General features: G+C 36.7%; 1 protein-coding gene across 1 annotated transcript in view; it reads left to right on the plus strand.

The window, feature by feature from the left end:
* LOC119574996 (pinopsin-like) overlaps nt 1-17,868 on the plus strand; it is a 62,997-nt gene extending 45,129 nt beyond the window's left edge. Inside the window, exons 6-8 of the mRNA XM_037922308.1 lie at nt 1,438-1,566; nt 16,769-16,846; nt 17,476-17,868. Of these exons, the coding sequence (XP_037778236.1) occupies nt 1,438-1,566; nt 16,769-16,846; nt 17,476-17,793 (525 nt within the window). The 3' untranslated portion in view covers nt 17,794-17,868. The remainder of the gene's footprint in view (nt 1-1,437; nt 1,567-16,768; nt 16,847-17,475) is intronic.
* The last annotated feature ends 386 nt before the right edge of the window (nt 17,869-18,254 follow it).

Raw genomic sequence — 18,254 nt, forward strand, 5'->3', positions numbered from 1 at the left:
TCTCTCTCTCTCTCTCTCTCTCTCTCTCTCTCTCTCTCTCTCTCTCTCTCTCTCTCCTCTTTCTCTATCCATCCTCCTCCTCACTATCCTTCATCGCTCTTTCTCCCTTCCTGATTTTCTCTCTCTCACACCGACTTTCCTAAAACTCATCTCCCTTTCTATACCCCATTTTCTCTCTCTTCCTCATCTTTATTCCACTAAACAGCCAAGTCACCCTCTGCCTCCCCTCCTTCCCACGAGTTTTATGTGTCTCGTGAAGTTTAATGACAAGACCCTTTAATTGGGGTCGACTAAACGCTTTCATTTCAGAGACCTCTGGGTTAAATTGTTTCCGAATCTGGTTTCTTTTTTTCAGGAACGCAGGAGCATTATATAAGTATTTTAAGTGGTGGCTTTTACATATTTTTTCCCCCCGTAATTGTGTTTTGTTAATATGAAATAATTTTAGGCCTGTTTCCTCCCATTGAGCCGTAGGAATCATCTTGTATTGTAAAGTTTTATTAAAAATAACTTATAAAAAATAACTTTCTCTTAGCGGAGGAAAGGTTAGGAAGGGAAGGAGGGAGGAATTAATTAGTATTACTAGTGAGAAACGAATCAACGCGAAAAAAGAACCGTGGAAAAAATCGCCAATTCAAACCTGGAAAAATAGCAACGTAGTTTATCCGGGTTCTAAAAGCCGTAACATTTTTTCCTCTTCCACCGTGTTCTAGTTATGAATAAAATGAATAATAACTACAATACCTATATAAAATTATTTCCATATTTCTGATCTGACATTCAGCTAAATTTGATGCCAGGAATATATTCAACTGCGCAGTTCCAATTTGCATATTCTTTCTCCCGACAGAGTTGCCTGTGACCCAATTTTTGTCCTAAATAGAATATTTGTTATTATAGTTTTATTTTTTTCTTAATTCTCATTATTGTTGGTGCTGTGTTATTATCATATTATTATGTTATTCTTATCATTATTATTATTATTGATTACTATAATAAGAGTGATGATGATGATGATGATGATTAGCATCATCACTGTTATTGTTGTTATTATTATTATTATTATTATTATTATCATTATTATTATTATTATTATTATTATATTAGTGTTGTCACTATAATCATCACTATTATCATCATTAGTAGTTGTAGTAGCAGTTTCATTAATAAAGCTATTTCTTTTGTTATCATAATAATCATAATTTTAACAACCACTATGATTACGATAATCTTAATTAAAACAACAACAGTACCACCAATAATCAGAACAATAATAACAAATAACAGTAAAGAATACCCCCTCCCCGCAAAAAAAAAAGAAAAAGAAAAGAAAAGAAAGAAAAAGAAAAAAGAAAGAAAGAAAGAAAGAAAAAAAATATATATATAATAAAAAATAATAACATTATCTCTGCCTGCCTCGCCCTCTCCCCCCACCAGGTACTAAAGTCAGCCATGGGAGTGACTGTGCTATGCTGTTCCATGCTGACATCGGTTCTGCTCATGGTGCCATACCACGTGTTGCTAATGCTGCAGGCTGCTGATGTGCCTGTGCCTATCTGGACCAAGGTAAGTGATGTGGTTGGTGGTGGTTCTGTGGGGTGGAATGTGTGTGTGTGGAGGGGGGAGGGGGAGGGGGAGGGTGATTGTGTGTGAGTATGTGTGTGTGTGTGTGTGTGTGTGTGTGTGTGTGTGTGTGTGTGTGTGTGTGTGTGGTTGTGTAGTGTGTGTGGGGTGTGTGGTGGTGTCGGGTGTGGGATGTGTGTGTGATGAATGGTGATTTGAGTATTATTGTTATTATTATTATATGATTTATATTATTATTGTTATTATTATTTATTCATTATATGATTATGTATTATAGTTATTAGTATTATTATCATATTATTATTAGTATTATTTCTAAGGATTATTATATTTCATATTATTCTTATTTAAGTTATTATTAGTATATTTATAATTATTATGTTACTATACTATATTCATTACTTGATTAGATCATATTTGTCCATTACTACCTGTACGTGATACACGACTACTACTACTACTACTAATATTATTGTTATTTTTAATTAGCTTGTCTGTTATATTATTATTGTTGTTGTTAATATATTATTGAGTTATCTGTATATATAATAATAAATAACTAATAGTAATTAGCTAAACAGTAATTACATAATAAGTAATAATAAAAAATAATATAATACATGAAGTAAATAATAATAATAATTTACTAATAATAATATATAATAAAATCAATTATTATATTATGTTTATCACTTAGTATTATTATTATTATATCATGTTCTTATCAGCATCATCATCATCATCATCCTTCATCATACGATCATCATAATAATAATAATAATAATAATAAGATAGATAATTATAATAATAGTAAAATAATAATATATAATAATAATAATAATTATCATTTTATCACTATTATTATTATCACTTATCCACTATTATATATTATCAGATTACTCTTCAAGGTCGTACCCGGAATTCATCCTGAGGAGCCCCGATGATATGCATTGCATTATCTCAGAACACAGGATAAGCATAAATATTCTAGGGTGATGTGAGTATTCGCATCATATCTGTCATATCATATCAATTATCCTTCTCTATCATCATTATTCATTATTTATTATAATTATTATTATTATTATTCTTATTATTATTATTATTATTATTATTATTATTATTATTAATTATTATTATATTTATCCATTATATTATTATTTGTTATTATTATTCCTCATTATTAAATTTTTTATATTATTATTATCTATATTATTATTATAGTAATATTAGTAATAATAATAATAAGTGTTCATTGTTATATCATCATATTATCATTATTATATTACTTATACTTTATCATCATAATTAGATTGTGAAGTGGTATAGTTAGTATAATAATAATAACAGTAACAACAGCCACAACAACCAGCAACAATGATGATGATGATGATGATGATGATGATGATGATGATGATGATGATGATGATGATGATGATGATGAGAGGGAGAGAGAGAGAGAGAGAGAGAGAGAGAGAAGTAGAGATGAGAGAGAGAGAGATCGATGAGAGAGAGATGAGAAAGAGAGAGAGAGAAGTGCAGAGGAGAGAGACTTGAGACATGTACGAGAGAGAGAGACTGGATGGACTGAGAGAGAGAGAGAGGAGGGGGAGGAAGACGAAAAGGAAGAAGGAGAGGGAGAGGAAGGAGGAAAGGACGAGAAGAGGAAGTGAGAGAGGAAGAGGAAGAGGGGAAAGGAAGGAAGGGACATAGAGAGAGAGAGAGAGAGAGAGAGGAGAGAAGAGAGAAGAGATGAGATCTGAGAGAGCAGAGAGAAGGAGAGAGGGGTTGAGAGAGAGAGAGAATGAGGAGAGAGAGAGAGGAGGGGAGAGACCGAACAAGGAAGAATGAGAGAGGGAGAGAAGGAAGAGGAAGAGAAGAGGAAGAGGAGAGGAAGAGGAAGAGAACGAGGAAGAGGAAGCGGAGAGGAAGAGGAAGAATGGAAGAGGAAGAAGAAGAAGGAAGACAAGACGAGAAGAAGAAGAAGAAGACAGAGAGAGAGAGAGAGAAGTGACTTGAGAGAGAGGAGAGAGAGAGAGAGAGACGAGAGCACAGGAGAGAGGTATGAGAGACCGAGACTTCGATCAGTGAGCCGAGGAAGAGAGAGAAGAAAGTCGGGCAGGGAGGGGGAGGGGGAGGGAGAGGGAGAAGCGTGATAGGGATAGTATTCGCCGAGCATGAATCAAGTTGGAAGAATACACAATTCCACGATAACATACATGCGGGTGAAACCGACATTACACGACTTTAAAACATCGTCCACATGAGGGGAAGTTGGGTGCCGATAAGCCATATAAAAGATGACGAGAGTCTAGTATATTTGAAGGTTTAAGGCTAGGCTGGGCCAATTCCGCACTATGTATTCGTGGACTTTGTGCTTGTTAATAGTTAGTGGCCAGAGAAGCCGCTTTTTCTACACAATGAAACTGTATCAGGGCACGTTTGGGCCTGTCAGTTAAAGTCTTGATCATAACTTCTTCAGTGGAGAGCACTCCTCTCACACCTCCCGTACTCTCACTCTACTCACATCTTATCAATGTGAGAGCGGCCGTATCTAGGACGCCAGTTCTAGGTCAAATCTATTTTCTGTGCCATATAACTTGTACTATTTTGCCTTTTGCTTCGTCGACAACTCCTCTTCGTTTCCGTCCAGACACTTCACCTTCCACCATTTCACACACACACACACACACACACATCACACACACACACACACACACACACTATCACAACAAAAACACACACACACACACACACACCACACACACACCAACACACACACACACACACGCACACACACACACACACACACACGTTCTTACCTATTGAGAAACTGTGTAATAACATGAGAATGGCGCTCGTGCGAGATACCTAGTATTAGTACACTTACATAAGCTTTGAATAGCAAATATTAGGACGCAATGGCTATTAATTTGACCTATTTCTTCGTTTTTCTTATAGACTTAAAGCCGAATACCCTATATATTAAAGAGGTTCAGTCATAATGAGGTATAGATGTGACCATGTCGAAGTGATGTAAGTACTGACAGGACCTAATGTAGGCCTAAGATCGGTGTATTTTAACACGGAACACAAATGATATTTGGTATGCATAATTTTATGTGTATCTATATGTTGTACGCATCTTGGCCAGAGGTAATAAGTCGAATTACCGTTTCATATCATATTTATAAAGAAAATCAAACACCTTGAGTGAAGTAGGCAGTGCTATATTCTGTAATATATTAACAGGAAACGTAAAAAACAACTCCACAGGAGTTACACGGCAAATGAGCGGCTTATATACACTCAAAAGGACAGGTAGCTTAACCTAAGACAATACCATGGGAGAGGGGGTTGCGGTAGCACAAAAATAGATACATAAGTAGATAGATGCGTGAGATAGTAGAAAGATGTAAATCATGGTGGTTGTGGTGTGGGGGGGCCCGGGAGGGTACAGTAAGCTCTACGCGGGTTGTAATGTAATTAGTGTCTAAAAAAAACACGTATATATACACACTCACATAAACTTGGTATTCTCTTACGATGCCTCTCGCCGCCCTCCCTCCCTTGAATTTCGATGTTAGTAAGGGGGGGGGGAGGGATACCTTTCAAACACCGTAGCCAATTGAAATAGATAATAGAAAAGAGAAATAGACACACAGATAGATAATAGGTATGAGAGACCAAGTTAATACATTGGGGTTATAAACTATTTGTATAATAAAGTCTAAAAGCTAAATATTTTTCATTCCTTTTGAAAATTTGGAGATATTCAAGTGGTTGGCACATTCCCACTTAGATGCAAGGTATCTCTTCTCTCGTAATCTTAAAAAAACAACAACGTAATTCTTAAATTACACATCCCCTCTGATTTGATCTTCTGTCATCCTCCAACTCCAACACGCACGTCACAACAAAACACACACACACCACACACACACACATATATATTATATTATATATAAACATAAAGATATATATATATAGAATATATATACATATATATTATAATATATATATATTAGTAATAGTATATATACTATATATATCTACAATACATATACATATCCATATAAAATATATATATATATATATAATATATATAACTTAACATCTATATATACATATATATATATAACATATATATATATACAATCTATATATATATATAATACATATTACTATATATACACAATATATATACATATATATAAATATATATTACATATATATACATCTATATTATATACATATATATACAGAATATATACATATATATATGTATATATACATATATATATATGGTATACAATATTATATATTGGTTAATGGTAATGGTTAAAAGCAAGAGAAAGTGCTAGAAATCCTAAGGTTCATGTAGCACTATAGTAATGTTTGGGAAGGGTGGGTTGAGTTTAGTGATTAGTGTCTAAGATGGGCAAAGGATTGGTGATGTGAAAAAGGGGTTAGGGTCGGGTGTGGTAAGAGTTAGATTAGATGAAGGATATGCTTATACGTTTGAGGAAAGAGAATAGGGTGTGAAGCATGTAAGTTGGGATTCTGAAATGAGGTATGATAGGTTGGGGAGTCGCGTCGTTGAGCGTCGGTGAAAGGGAGATAGATGGCGGAAAGCAGAGGGTAACGGGTGTTTCAAAACACGTGGGCACCGATAATAGGATGTGTGGGATTGAAAGGGGAAACATTACATAAGAAACAAGGAAGAGTACGGAAACTGTGCAAGGACATTCGGTTTGAAAGGGAGGTGTGACATAAGGTGTTTTAGCTGATAAGTATGGATGAGAAAATGATAATTGGGGATTGGTATTGGAGGATGTGGTTAGAAAGGTCTCTTGAAGGCATACATAGATGGACTATAGGGAATATGACGAGGTCAGTCTGTGGAGCGGAAACCGCGAATATTCCAATGAAGGATAGTTATACTTTTACGATTTTGAGGGGGAGCAGCTAGAGGGTGAAAAGGACTGAGAGGTCTGAGATGGGAGAGGTGTGGAGTGGTGTTCTATAGGAGGGGTATTAGGAGATGGAGGGTCCCTGAGGAAGGGGCATACTGTGAATAAGGGATCACGTGTGTATCCAGGAGGGAGTGGAAGGGATAGAGGGGATGGTGGGAGGGATAATGTGGGCGGGGTTGGGGTTGGGGGGGATGGGCTGTGTGCGGAGGGGGAGGAGGATTGGGTGTAGGGGGGATATCGTTAGGAGGAGGAGGATAGCAGCAGTTACTTGGAGTGTGGAAGGAGGCAGGAGTTGTAAGATGTGGAGGTTGAGTTCAGTTTAATAGGTAATAGTTGAATATCTCAAGGTTTCTTCTCTGAGTTGGTTGCGGAGTTTGGGAAATATAGGATTTCTTGTGAGGGGGGGAAAGCGAGGACTGGTGTCTCAAGCAAAGGAAGTAAAGGAAGGTGGAGGTGGATTGTTTGGTAGGGGAACGGAAGAGGGTCGGGGGAACGTTTGTTCTGTGTCTGTTACGGGTAGTGCGAGGAGGGAGAGGGGAGGTGTTGGGGTTGTGGTGGTGATGAGATATGGAGTAGAGATTGGAGTGTCTGGATTTAGGATGGCAAAAGAGTTTGCGGGGAAGGTAGGAGTAGAAGAGGGGGGTTAGATGTATGGCGGGTAGGTTTAGGAGAATGGTAGAATGAGCAGTTTACTGGAGTAAGGAGGTAAGAGAGAACCACGGTCGACGTGATTCTTGTCTAGGCTTCACGAGTGTGAGTCCAAGTTTGAATCGAGAGTTGCTACCTCAGACGTCCAAATTGTAGGTGGACAGCCCCTATAAAATTACATTTGGGGGCCGCCACAGTTGCCACATTTCATGTGCGGATTGTGCAGGGGCAGTAGATCGGGTAGGGCCAGGTGGGCACACTAGTGGGCATCGGCTGTGGAACGGCGATGTTTGGCTGGTGTCCTAGACGCCCAACAATTTTGGCACTGACGTGGAGGAGGTTGTATGGACGAACAGGGAGGATTCTCCTCCTATATAGGACGTAAAGGGAAGTCATGTCTACGGAAGGTAATTTTGTATATGTTAGTGGGGTTAATTCGATTACCCTCTGGGGGGAAGGGTAGCTTTGTACTGACGTTGCATCATAGTCGTGAGACAGGCAAGTAGGTCTTCTCACAATCTGACCAATCTTGTCATAAGATGGGCAATTGCTGGGGAGATTGAAATTCGGTGCAACTATTAAGCGGTTGGATGGGGTGTCTGCCAAGGATGGGCGTACATATATGTCTGTTAGTTTTGTAATGCGATAGCTTGTTTTCGGATGGTACTGTGACAAGACGGGAGCGTCGCGGTCTGGCGATACGGAAAGAGACTTTACCTACTTGTTTTTGGAGACATTGTTGGAGAAGAAGGGTGTTGTAAGAGTAGGGAGCTGTGGAGGGATCACGAAAAAATCGGTCCCATTGGCTGCGAATGAAGAGGGTATTCAATATGTTGTAGTGATAGGGGTAGTCGACGGGGGGGTGCGTGACGATGGAGTAGGGTTGAGGGAGGTAGGTTATGGGAGGTGGGCAATAAGGCTGTAAGGTTATTAATAAGGGGAGGATGGGGTGGTTATGGTGGAGGTTGTGGGGGTAGAGGTGATGAAGTTGAGCGTGCGGGAGAGTGGAATGTTCCTTAGATTGGTTGGTGGCGACTGTACTAGTGGCATTGAGGAGGGGGTAGTTGTGAAGTGTTCGGAGCCGTGTAAAGGAGAGCCTGGAGTCAGGGAATCGGATGAGTTACATCTTGGGGCGTATTGGATAAAGGTGCAAGCCTCATTGCCACTAATAGTGGAGATAAGTTTCTCATTAATGGCCATGTAAGCCGGATTATGTTGGGGATAAAACAGTCCACCTCAGGGGCCCCTGAGGGTGTAAGGGCTAGATAACTAAATCAGGGAATACCGTTGCCAGGCTCCCTAATGTAGACATTATATATCTGTATACATATATATTAGTACAGTATAAAATTTTATATGGATAAATTACAGATAGAGATGTATTACATATATATAGTATAACATCTATTATATAGTATAATATCTATATGTATACATATAATGTATACATCATATATATGTAACATATATATATGTTATACATATAAATGATACATTATATATGTATACCTATGTGTAACATATATATACATATTATATATGATACATATGTATACTATATATAATAATAAACATATATTATATACATAATATATAGATATACATATTATATTAATATATAAATATAATATATATATATATAGGGTGTGTGAGAGAGAGAGAGGGTAATAGGAATGGCAAATTTTCTAGTAGGAAAGAATGCAAGTAGATTTTTTTTTTCTAAAAAAATTAGAGACTTTTTGTAGCTTCGCTTCGTGTTTGCGTTTCTCACATACCGGCGCTCTTTACTAAAATCCATGTTCCCTAAAATATCGTGTAATTATACCTTTTTTCCAATCTTTGCATTAAGTGACATACTAAATTACAGATTGTTAGAACGAGGGGCCCATACCCTATTTTAAAAAAAAAACTATTAATGGGAATTATTTGTAAAATATATATACATAACACAAGTTTTTTTAGGAAGGATTCCAGCTTATAAAAAAGGTCTTCATTTATTCTTTTAAAATTCTATGTTCGTACTCCTTTGGGTAAACATCAAACATCTGTACTTCAGGCTAGTCCGTGGGTGGCCTTCGTGTATCAGCTTGGCGTTTATACACTGATAACTGATTAAACTGAGACTTTTGTGATACACGTTCACGCTCTTGCAACATGCTTCTCTTTAGGCATGGGGGCTTCTTGTTGTTAACCTGTTGTATTACTTCTAAAGATTTTTTTTTCTAAGGAAGAACTAACTTTCTTACTTTTGTTTTGATCCTTGGTGCATTACGAACAATATTCTTTTCACAAAAGTATTGCTCAATCAAAGTCACTTTGAATTACACCATCTGTTTTAGGCCTACGTGAGAAGAGGGTTACCGTACTAACGTTGCTACATACTTATTAATAACATTAGCAATGCCATCAGCAAGATTAACAGTTGTTGAAAAACTTGAGGAAAAAACTTCAGCAACTGATTCAGAAACACCAGAGTTAACCCTTCCGCTACGACAAACATTATACACACACACACCACCCCACACCACACACACACACATACTATATATATATATATATATATATAATATATATATATATATAATATATATATATATATATAATATATAATATATATATATCGGTAACCAAAGTCTCATGAGTTCAAAGACGCATTGGTGAGGAGAAGTAGACGTTACTGTTGATCTGTAAGGAAGTTGCAATATTACGTGGGTACTGACATTATTACATATAAATCGGTAGCTAAAGTCGCATGAGTTTAAATACGCACTGGAGGGAAGAGGACATTAGTGATGATTTATAATACTTGAGTTCTGACACTCATTTTCTAAAAAGTAAATGCTTTATGACGGAGAAATACTGAGGATAGTAACATAGCGGGACTAATGATTAAAAAAAATACTTGCTTATCTTTCTGCTCACGATCAGCATGTCCAAGAAAGAAAAACACTTTTTTTTTCTTTCCTTCTTTTCCGAACAGCAGCATACTTATATGTCTAATGTCTGATAAGTTCCCAATCGTGCCTTTGCTTACCTTAGTGCTTTTAAAAGTGATGCTGATGTAAAGAGCAGCTTCTGCCGTATATTTTCATTCCAGAGTTGCGCCTTGATTATGTTTATTGCGCGTGGACTAAGAAAAATAGATAAATGAAAAATTAAAGATCACGATTTGAATTAGGATTTCACAACAAGTCAGAAAAATTTTTACTTGGTTTTCCGACTCTCTTTTTTTCAAGCTCATGTTGCTCGTATCAATGCGTAATTGTATCCGGGCACAGTTTGCAGTGCAACATGAACATGCTGGTTGGCAGTAGTATACAATTCATAAATGTTAACAAGGTCAACGTTACTCATTGATATCGTATTATGTTTTTCTCGTTGTAATTGAACTTATGAAAAAATGGATTGTAGTGAGTCATATTTTTTAGTTCTTTTTGATTTTAATTATTTCTTAACTGCATTTTCATATATAACATTAAAAAAAATGAAAATTAATATCTTTTTATACTCTAATAATATTACAGAAAGTCACGTTCTCAAAGACAGGAACTTTCTTACTTTTCAAAATAAAACTAAAGAAAGAAAGAAAAGAAAAGAAAATAGAAAAAGAGAAAACAAAAAAGATATAACACACATATAATTACCAGAATTAAAGAGCCCGATTAAACCGTTTTATCTTCCTTAAGGCATGGAACTTATTACATGATTAAAAAAAAAAATTGTATCTGGGAAGATTCATATGCAAATTCATTATGGAACATCGGGATGATAAGTGATTATCATCTCGGGGCAATAATGAAAAAGTCGAGTATTGAGAATTTAGATTACTGTTTGCAAGATGTGGTAATAGGTGTCATTGTAGGTAATCTAGGGAAAGAGGAAAATTTCATGTTTATATATATATATTATATATATATATATAATATATATAAATCATATATCTATATATATATAATACATTTTACTCTCTTCTCTTTCTCTCTCTCTCTCTCTCCTCTCTCTCTCTCTCTCTCTCTCTCTCTCTCTCCTCTCTCCTGGCTCTCTCTCTCTCTCTCGTCTCTCTGTCTCTATCTATATCTATCTATCTATCTATCTATCTCTCTCTCTCGATTCTTTCTCTCTTTCCATTAGTTACCCCTTGAATCCTCCCTCTTCCCTTCCTTCCTTCCCTCTCCCATTCCCTCTTTCTTCTTACCCTCTCTCCCTCCCTCAATAATTTCCTCCTACTGCTCTTTTTCCCTTTTCCATGCTCTTACCCTCTTCGCTTTTTTTCCTTCCTCCTTTCCACTCCCTGTTTGCCTTTCTCTCTCCTTCCTATCCTCTCTCCCCTTCCCCCTCTGCGCAAGTCGTATACTCCTTAACTCCTTCTTAATAGCCTATCTTGAACAATCCTAAATCCTACCCTCCTGGCTATTTCTTCTCATTTTCATTCCTCTCACTCTTCATATCCACCGCCAGACTCAATTCAGGCTTCCCCTCTCACTATATACCTTTACCTCTGCCTCCCCCTCTCCCTCTCTCTCTCTCCTTCCTATCCTCCTCCCCCTCTCTCCCTTTACCTCTCCCTCTCTCCCTTTTCCTCATCCCACCCCCTCTCCCTCTCTCCCTATACCTCTCCCTCCCCCTCTCCCTCTCTCTCCCTTCCTATCCTCCTCCCCCTCTCCCTCCTGTCCATCGTCCCTCCTCTTCCCGTCTCTCTTATTCCCCACCTTCCTCCCCCTCTCCCTCTTCCCCCTCCCCCCTCTTCCTACGCCTTTCCCACTCTCGCCAATTTCCATACTTTTAAGAAAACACAAAAAAAGTTTAAGGGAAAAAAAAACAGGCACATTGAATAGAATGAATGAATAAAGAATAAGAGTAAATAATAAGAACCGTTTTTTTTAAAGGATATGCTAACGAAACAATAATTACGAGAAGAAAGACAAAAAAAAAAAAAAAAAAAAAAAAAAAACAAACAAACGATATCGGTGATAACCAAAGCAACAATAACTAATGATAAGAACAGTAGAATATACTACAGCTAATAATAACAACAAAAACTTAATGATAATAATATTGCTTCTGAGAGAGAAAATTAAACAAGAAAATAACAGTAAACCACACTCCCTGTCACTCAATATCAAGATCCTGTTACCGAGCTCGGTGGCTTATGACGTCACAGCCGCTCGTGGGTCCTTTGCCATTAACCTATCAACCTATTTTTGTGTAGTATAAGGAGCTTATATACAAGTAAATCATTGGCTTGGATATGAAGAAGAAGAAAAAAAAGAAGAAAAAAAAGAGAGAGACAAGAAGAAGAAGAAGAAGAAGAAGAAGAAGAAGAAGAAGAAGAAGAAGAAGAAGAAGAAGAAGAAAAAAGAAAATATATATATTACAGGATATTCAAGCATATCCATCACCCAAATATATATGTACCCTAATAACAACAAGAAAGAAAGAAAGAAAGAAAAAAAAAGAAAAAAAGAAAAAAAACAGAATCACGCATTAACCACATCAGGAAACGAGCCTAAAAAAAAAATCAAACTTGTTTAAAAATGTTTAAAATTTGTTAAATAAGCACCGGCGTAATGCGAAGCCGCCCGTCCTGTCACCAGAAACCAAAGAATTTCAGACAAAGAATTTCTTTGACACCACAGCAATCACAAGACCGGATACGACTGCTTTTGTTTTTCGTTTCATTTGATTTAATTTAAATTTAATTAATTAATTAATTAATTAATCTATTTATTTATTTATTTATTTATTTATCTATTTATTTATTTATCTATCTATCTATTTACTTATTTATTTATTTATTTATTTATTTATTCATTCATTCATTCATTCATTTATTTATTTATTTATGAATTTATTTACTTATTTATTTATTTATCTATTTATCTATTTATTTATCTTTTTATCTATTTTTTTATGTATTTCTTTATTTATTTTTTTTGCTCGCGAGACTTATGAACGTTGTGTGTAATAAAAAAAAAAAAAAAAAAAAAAAGAGACCGGATGTTTATACTCTCTCTTTCCCTTTAATTGTGATTTTGATTAGAATATGGGATTAAAATGATTATGGTTAGTTGTGTTTTCGAAGGAGAGGATGAGAGAGAGAGAGAGAGAGAGAGAGAGAGAGAGAGAGAGAGAGAGAGAGAGAGAGAGAGAGAGAGAGAGAGAGAGAGAAGAGAGAAAGGAGAGAGAGAGGAAAGAAGAGAAGAGAAAAAGAAAAAGAAAGAGAAAGAAAAGAAAGAAAAGAAAAAGAAAAAGAAAGAAGAAAAAGAAAAGAAAGAAGAAAAAGAAAAAGAAAAGAAAAAAAGAGAAAGGCACAAAGCGAAAAAAACAGAGAGAAAGACAAGAGAGAGACAGAAAGACACAAAGAGAAAGGCACAAAGCGAAAGACAGGAGAGAGAGAGAAAAGCGGGCGCCCAACCCGGTAAAGAAGTCGCTATACCTTCCTTTGTTTCATTCTCCTCGTGCCGCCGCGTATACCCCCCCCCCCCCCTCAAAGAAGAGTCAACCAATCTCCATTTTTTTCATGAATCGCATGCTAAATTATTCATTCGAGTTAAGAAGAAAGGAGAAGAAAAAAAAAGAAAAAGAAAAGAAGAAGAAGAAAAAAAAGCGTTTTGAGATTTTAATTTTCTCTCTCCTCTCTCACTCTCACTCTCACTCTCACTCTCATTCTCATTCTCATTCTCACTCTCACTCTCATTCTCACTCTCACTCTCACTCTCACTCTCACTCTCACTCTCACTCTCACTCTCACTCTCACTCTCACTCTCACTCTCACTCTCATTCTCATTCTCATTCTCATTCTCATTCTCACTCTATCTTTTTTTTTTTTTAGTGTGTGTGGGGGGGGGTATATATTTGTTACGTGACGTAAAGCTGATAAGAAAAAAAAGAGAAAAAATCCGGATAGGCAAACAGTGCAAGCTGATGGCGTTCGCACATTTTGTTTACTTTTAATCCACTTGTGTAATATCTTTATTTTCGGGGAGTTAACATTTTCGCGAAGTAAAAATTAACTAATTTTATTTGTTTCCGAACTCTCTCAAAGCTTAGCTCGACTGAAATCAACCAAGAAAAAGAAAGAAAGAAAGAAAAAAAAACTATGAATTTGTTCCAGGAAATAAACATTTAGAATCGACCATGTTTTAAAGCTAGCGTCTCCGCAATAAGGTTCACATCCCCGTCTTCCAGAGAGGGGAAAATCGACCTTAAGAGCGATTTGCAGAGTCATGTGTATATAGATCTCCTTAAAAAAAAAAAAAAAAAAAAAAAAATTGGAGGAATTAACAAAGGGTACCCGCCAATATTTGAATTTATTTTCTTCATTTTCTTTTTTTCTCTTCCTTTGTATTAGTGGATTGGATACAAATACAAACAAAGGATACAGGGACAAACGCACACATTATGATAATAGTAATTTTGAAAAGTAATCATAATGATAATGATAGTGATAGTAATAATGGTAATGATAATAATGGTGATGATAATGATAACTATAGTAATGATAATGATAATGATAATAATAATTAGTAGTAGTGGTATCAATAGTAATAATAATGATAATGATAATAATAACAGTAGTAGTAACGGTGACACTAATGATACTTCTAGTAATGATAATGATAATAATGATGATGATAATAATTGTAATGATAAATGATAATAAAAATGGTAGTGACAATGATAACGATAATAACGATTTTGTTGATAATAATAACGATTATAATGCTAATGATCTTTATAATAATAATATTGATGATGATAACAATAGAGCAGTGATAGTGACATTGACACCACGATAATAGTAATAATAATGATAATAATGATAACAATAACGCAGACAAAATAACGCCAACGAAGGAACACGCACCATCTATTGAATCTTGTTCTGAAAAAGAAAAAGAAAAAGAAAAAGAAAAGAAAAGAAAAGAAAAGAAAAGAAAAGAAAAGAAAAGAAAAGAAAAGAAAAGAAAAGAAAAAAAGAAAGAAAGAAAGAAAGAGAGAAAGAAAGAAAGAAAGAGAGAAAGAAAAATTATATATAAAAAGTTAATAGGAGTCACATTTATAACTGGGAAGAATTTCGTGTGTCTTTATTTTCATGTAAGTTATTGAGGATGCTAGAAGGTTACTCATGATTACTAATAAAATTGTTATTGCTAATGGCATTTTTATTAATAATTCTACTGCTATAGTACCTACTATTTCTGCTACTACTACTTCTGCTACTGATGCTGCTGCTTCTACTACCTACTACTACCAACAACTGCCTACTACTATTACTACTACTACTACAGCTGCTACTTCTAAAACAACAACTGCTACTTTTCCTCCTCCTCCCCTCCTCCTACTACTACTACTACCACTACTACTACTACTACTACTACTACTACTACTACTACTACTACCACTACTACCACTACTATTACCACTATGCCATCATTATTGTTATTAATTTGTTATCACCACCAGTATCAATAGTAATACTAGTAGCATCGTTGTCACTAAAACCAATATCTTCACCAACATTACTATTACTAGTATCATTATAATCAATATCAATGATATTGATACACAATTTATTTCAAGACTTTACACTGTAGATCCTCCCGTTTCTTAACAAGTTATTCTTGCTTACAAGCCTATAAATTTTTGTTTTCACTTGTAAAGAATAATATGTCTAAACAGTTATAAACCTTGTGTGTGTGTGTGTGTGTGTGTGTGTGTGTGTGTGTGTGTGTGTGTGTGTGTGTGTGTGTGTGTGTGTGTGTGTGTGTGTGTGTGTGTGTGTGTGTGTGTGTGTGTGTGTACATTTAATCAAAAGTGTACACATTCATTAAGTGTGTGCGTACATTTAATTGAACGTGTATGCACATTCTAAATGTGTGTACACATTCATTATGTCCGTGTTCTCAAGTATGAAATGTGTGTACACATCTGATTAAAACGTTTACATATTCCTTAACCATGTGTACAAGAAACGTTAACACATTCATTAAGTGGATACATCAAATCAAACATGTCCATATAATACCTACATCATGCGTGTGTACATATTTAATTCAACCGTGTACACATTCACCAAGTGCGTGTATACGTTGGATTTAAGCTGTAAACATTCATGAACCATGTGTACACATTGAATGCAACATGTACACATTCATTAAGGGTGTGCACACATTCAGTGGAAGATGCATAAGTATATTACTAGTCTAAAGACGTGGCGATAAACATGGAAAGAATATTAAAATCTAAGATCAGTTTACAAATTACATTATGTGCCTACATCATGCAGTCATGCACGTATTTTGCAACTTTTGGTTGATATTTCTTTCATTATTTATACAGATTTTTTTTTTGTATTCGTTATTCCTCGTGTGGTATCCGATTTTTTTCCTGTTCTGTTTTTCTTCCTTTGCATACCTCTGCCACTTCGGCCGCCACCTATCTTTTAACCTATCATTACCCACCATATTCACCCATCCTCGTCCATAATCATTATTTCCTATCATTCATTATCCTTTATCCCATTCGTAGTATCTCTAATTAATCCTTCTAATCCTCAGGTAATGTCATACTGGCTGAAAATCTTGGCTCTTACCTGCGTTTACCCGATGATCCTGCTCTCAGCCAGGCCAAGGGAGGTAAGTTACTGTTGTTGTTGTTTATGCTTTTACTTTGTTTTGTTTTTTTGTTTTTTTTCGTTGATTTATTGGTTGTTGTTTATCGTTTGGATGTTAGTGTGTTTGTTGTTGTTGTTGTTTTGGTGTTTCGTTAATGTTGTTGTTTTGACCTTTTTTTATTCGGTTATTTTGTTTGTATTTGTTGCTGTCGGTGGATTTAATTTTTATTTATTTAATTTTAATGTTATTCTCTCTTTGACTCAGTCTGTTTGTCTGTCTGTCTGTTTATCCCCTCTCTCTCTCTATCTCTTTCTTTCTCTCTATCTGTCTACCTCTCTCTCTCTCTTTCTTTCCCTCCTTCTTTCCACCCACACACTCACCCCCTCTCTCCCTACCTCTTTCCCTCCCTCCCACCTTCTCTCCCCCCTCCCTCCCTCCCCCCCTCTTTCCACCCCACTCAACCCTCCCTCCCCTTTCCCTCCCTCCCTCCCTTCCCCCTCTTTCCACCCCACCCTCTCCTCCCTTCCTCCCTTCCCCCTCTTTCTACCCCACCCAGTCACCCCACCCTCTCCCTCCTTCCTCCCTTTTCCCTCCCTTCCCCCTCTCCCCCACCCAGCCACTGACCCCTCCCTCCCCTTTCCACCCCGCAGGTCTGGCCTCCCTTCGTCGCCACCTTCCACAGCCTCAAGCGATGTCGGGTCAGAGGTTACCTCCAGGACCACGAGGGGGACCTTGATCTCTCCAGCATCGGCGTCGGAGGCGTCGGAGGCGTCGGAGGAGGAGGAGGAGGAGGAGGAGGAGGTGTGATGGGCAGCGTGAGCGTGGGCGTGGGCGTGGGCGAGGGGTCCCTGCGGAAGTCGAGGAGGATCTCAAGGGCGTCTCACGTGACCGACTCGACTGTGGTCTCAGCCTCACCCTCGCACTCGACGAAGGAGACCTGTCCGCCCTCCACCGTCAGTAGGCTGTAGGAGGCCTTGTGGAGGAGAGGGAGAGAGAGAGAGAGAGAGAGAGAGAGAGAGAGAGAGAGAGAGAAGAGAGGAGAGAGAGAAGAGAGAGAGAGAAGAGAAGAGAAGAAAGGAGAGAGAAAGAGAGAAGAGAAAGAGAGAGAAGAGAAAGAGAAGAGAGAAAGAAGAGAGAGAAAGGAGAGAGAGAGAGAGAGAAGAAGAAGAAAGAGAAGAAGAGATAGAAATGAAGATTCAGTGTACAACCTAATAAGCGGGATTCTTCAGTGAAATTATGATTTTATCACAAAACAGAAACTCGACAGAGAGGATAAACAATGTAATCTGAAACATTAAAAATAATCAGTGTGTTCTCGCAATTAATCGTATCAGTGTCAAGGAAAATATAATAAACGATAATAAAACAAAATAAACAGAAAGAAAACAAAAAAACTTTAGGTGTAAATAAGCAATTCAACAAAACACGT

Source organism: Penaeus monodon, chromosome 7 (genome assembly GCF_015228065.2).
Source record: "Penaeus monodon isolate SGIC_2016 chromosome 7, NSTDA_Pmon_1, whole genome shotgun sequence".
NCBI classification, from domain to species: domain Eukaryota; kingdom Metazoa; phylum Arthropoda; class Malacostraca; order Decapoda; family Penaeidae; genus Penaeus; species Penaeus monodon.